This window comes from Eucyclogobius newberryi, unplaced genomic scaffold, assembly GCF_026437365.1.
Source record: "Eucyclogobius newberryi isolate DKJ021-1_F unplaced genomic scaffold, fEucNew1.0.hap1 SCAF_8, whole genome shotgun sequence".
Lineage (NCBI taxonomy): Eukaryota > Metazoa > Chordata > Actinopteri > Gobiiformes > Gobiidae > Eucyclogobius > Eucyclogobius newberryi.
Genome location: NW_027316500.1, coordinates 1,713,114 through 1,715,186, shown reverse-complemented (window position 1 = coordinate 1,715,186; position 2,073 = coordinate 1,713,114). Strand labels below are relative to the sequence as shown.

At 47.8% G+C, this 2,073-nt stretch overlaps 1 protein-coding gene across 1 annotated transcript; it reads left to right on the top strand.

The window, feature by feature from the left end:
• The first annotated feature begins 250 nt into the window (after positions 1 to 250).
• adob (2-aminoethanethiol (cysteamine) dioxygenase b) lies at positions 251 to 1,737 on the top strand. Its single transcript, XM_072437217.1, has one exon. It carries the CDS (start codon positions 358 to 360, stop codon positions 1,090 to 1,092), a length of 735 nt encoding a protein of 244 aa, XP_072293318.1. The 5' UTR covers positions 251 to 357; the 3' UTR covers positions 1,093 to 1,737.
• Positions 1,738 to 2,073: the final 336 nt, after the last annotated feature.

Genomic DNA, 2,073 nt, shown 5'->3' with positions numbered 1-2,073 from the left:
CTGAGAGAAACAATTAATATAATTTAAGTAGTTTAATTAGTAATCATATGTTGTGTATGGTGACATTTACTTTATTTATTTTACTTTATTTATTTATTTTTTTCCCTTTAATGTTATCATTAATTTTGCAATTCTTGAGTAACGCGTTCCAGTTCATACTCCTTATCAGATGATGGCGGTAATGCGCTTTTAATCTGTTTTCTAACCGCCAATAAATTACTACTACAAGAAGAAGAAGTAGAGGATAAAGTAGAAGAAGAAGAAGAAGACGCCGCTAACCCTTGCCCAGCTACTCAGTGGGACAGAAACAGAAGCGCAGCGCGGAGCTGTGGCTGAGGCTCAGGCGCGGCGGACGGAATGATTCCTGGCGACAGCAGCATGAGCTCTCTGGTGCAGAGGATTGCCAGGCAGGCGCTTGCCACCTTCAGGAACCCGCCGAGAATCGGAGAGGAGGCGGGGAGGTCTTTCCAGGAGAACCACGGCCAACTTAGGAGTTTGATGTCGGAGGTGTGCGCGACGGATCTGAAGCTAGTCCCGCGGAAAGTGGACAGCTCAGGCGTGTTGTCCCAGGGGCGCTCTTACCAGCCCCCGGTCACATACATGCACATCTGCGAGACGGACCACTTTAGCATGGGAGTTTTTCTTCTCAAGAGCGACACTTCCATCCCGCTGCACGACCATCCGGGCATGCACGGCATGCTCAAAGTGCTCTACGGCAAAGTCCGGATCAACTGCTTCGACCGGCTGGAGCGGCCCAGTCCTCCCGGGGCCCACACGGACTCTCTGCGGCTCTCCGTGCTGCGCTCTATGGGCGAGTTCACCCCAGAGAGCGGGCCATGCGTGCTCTCCCCGGACCGGGACAACCTCCATCAGATAGACGCAGTGGACGGCCCTACAGCCTTTATGGACATCCTGGCCCCACCGTACGACCCAGAGAACGGGAGAGACTGTCACTACTACACGGTTCTGACTGAAGGCGAGGGTCAGGGCGCGGAGCAGCTAGGCCAGGAGATGTGGCTCCAGGAGATCTCTCAGCCTGCGGACTTTTGGTGCGGAGCAGAGCCATACCCGGGGCCGCAGGTGTACCTCTGATCCTCCGGGCCCCTCTCGGTTCTCTGTATACTGGTTTGAAGTACTTTTCAACTTGAAGCTAATCAACAGAATAATGAATGTTTGGACTTGTCTTGAATGATAACTTTACACATAACATTGTGTTTGAAACTGCTGGCCCTGCTTACCCTGTACAAGTGAAACAGAATGGTCCAGGTGTGATTTCTCTAGGACAAACAAAGCCCGGCTTCCTCCCACCGTCCAAAGACATGTATGTGTTAGGTAAAATTGGTGACTCTAAATTGGCCCTAGTGAATGAGTGTGAACTGTCTGTAATGTCTATGTCTCTGTGTTGGCCCTGCGACAAGTTGGCCACTGTCCAGGGTGTACCCCGCCTAAGGCCCGAAGTCACTGGGATAGGCTCCAGTCACCCGCGACCCCGAAAGGGAACAAGCGGTAGAAAATGGATGGATGGATGGAAACAAAGCCCGGAGGCAGACTTCCGGAGTGGATAGTGTTCTGCTGTTCAGGATATTGCTGTCATAAATGAAATAACACGCCTTTATGGATCTGTCGCTGACTCCAGCGACAGATCCGGCTACGGCAAGTGTATGATAATGCACCTTATGTTACGCAAAGAAATAAATGGTTATAATTTCAATAAAGTAGAGCGGAAACAAACCATCATTTTGATATGTAAATGTGTATTTTTTTATTACCGGTAGTTAGACCTTTCCTAATACAAGCCACCGCAAGACTGCACTGTCTGCTATTTACTTTTTCAATTAATCGAGTAGTAAAACATTGTGTGAATTGAGACTTTTAAAATGCATTATCAATCAACTACAGGTCGAAATATGATGACTGAAGGCTTCTAAATACAAAATATTTACTAATGGAGTATTATTTTTTAAAAAATGGAAATAGTTCCATAAAGGTATAATGGATGATTTTTTGCCAATTTGAGAACTAAAGCGGAACTCAAGCACTTGCCCCATGCGGACGTACAAAAAAAGCATCAAT

Coding starts and splice junctions, on each gene's coding strand:
- adob (XM_072437217.1), top strand. CDS start 358: ATGATTCCTGGCGACAGCAGCATGAGCTCTCTGGTGCAGAGGATTGCC.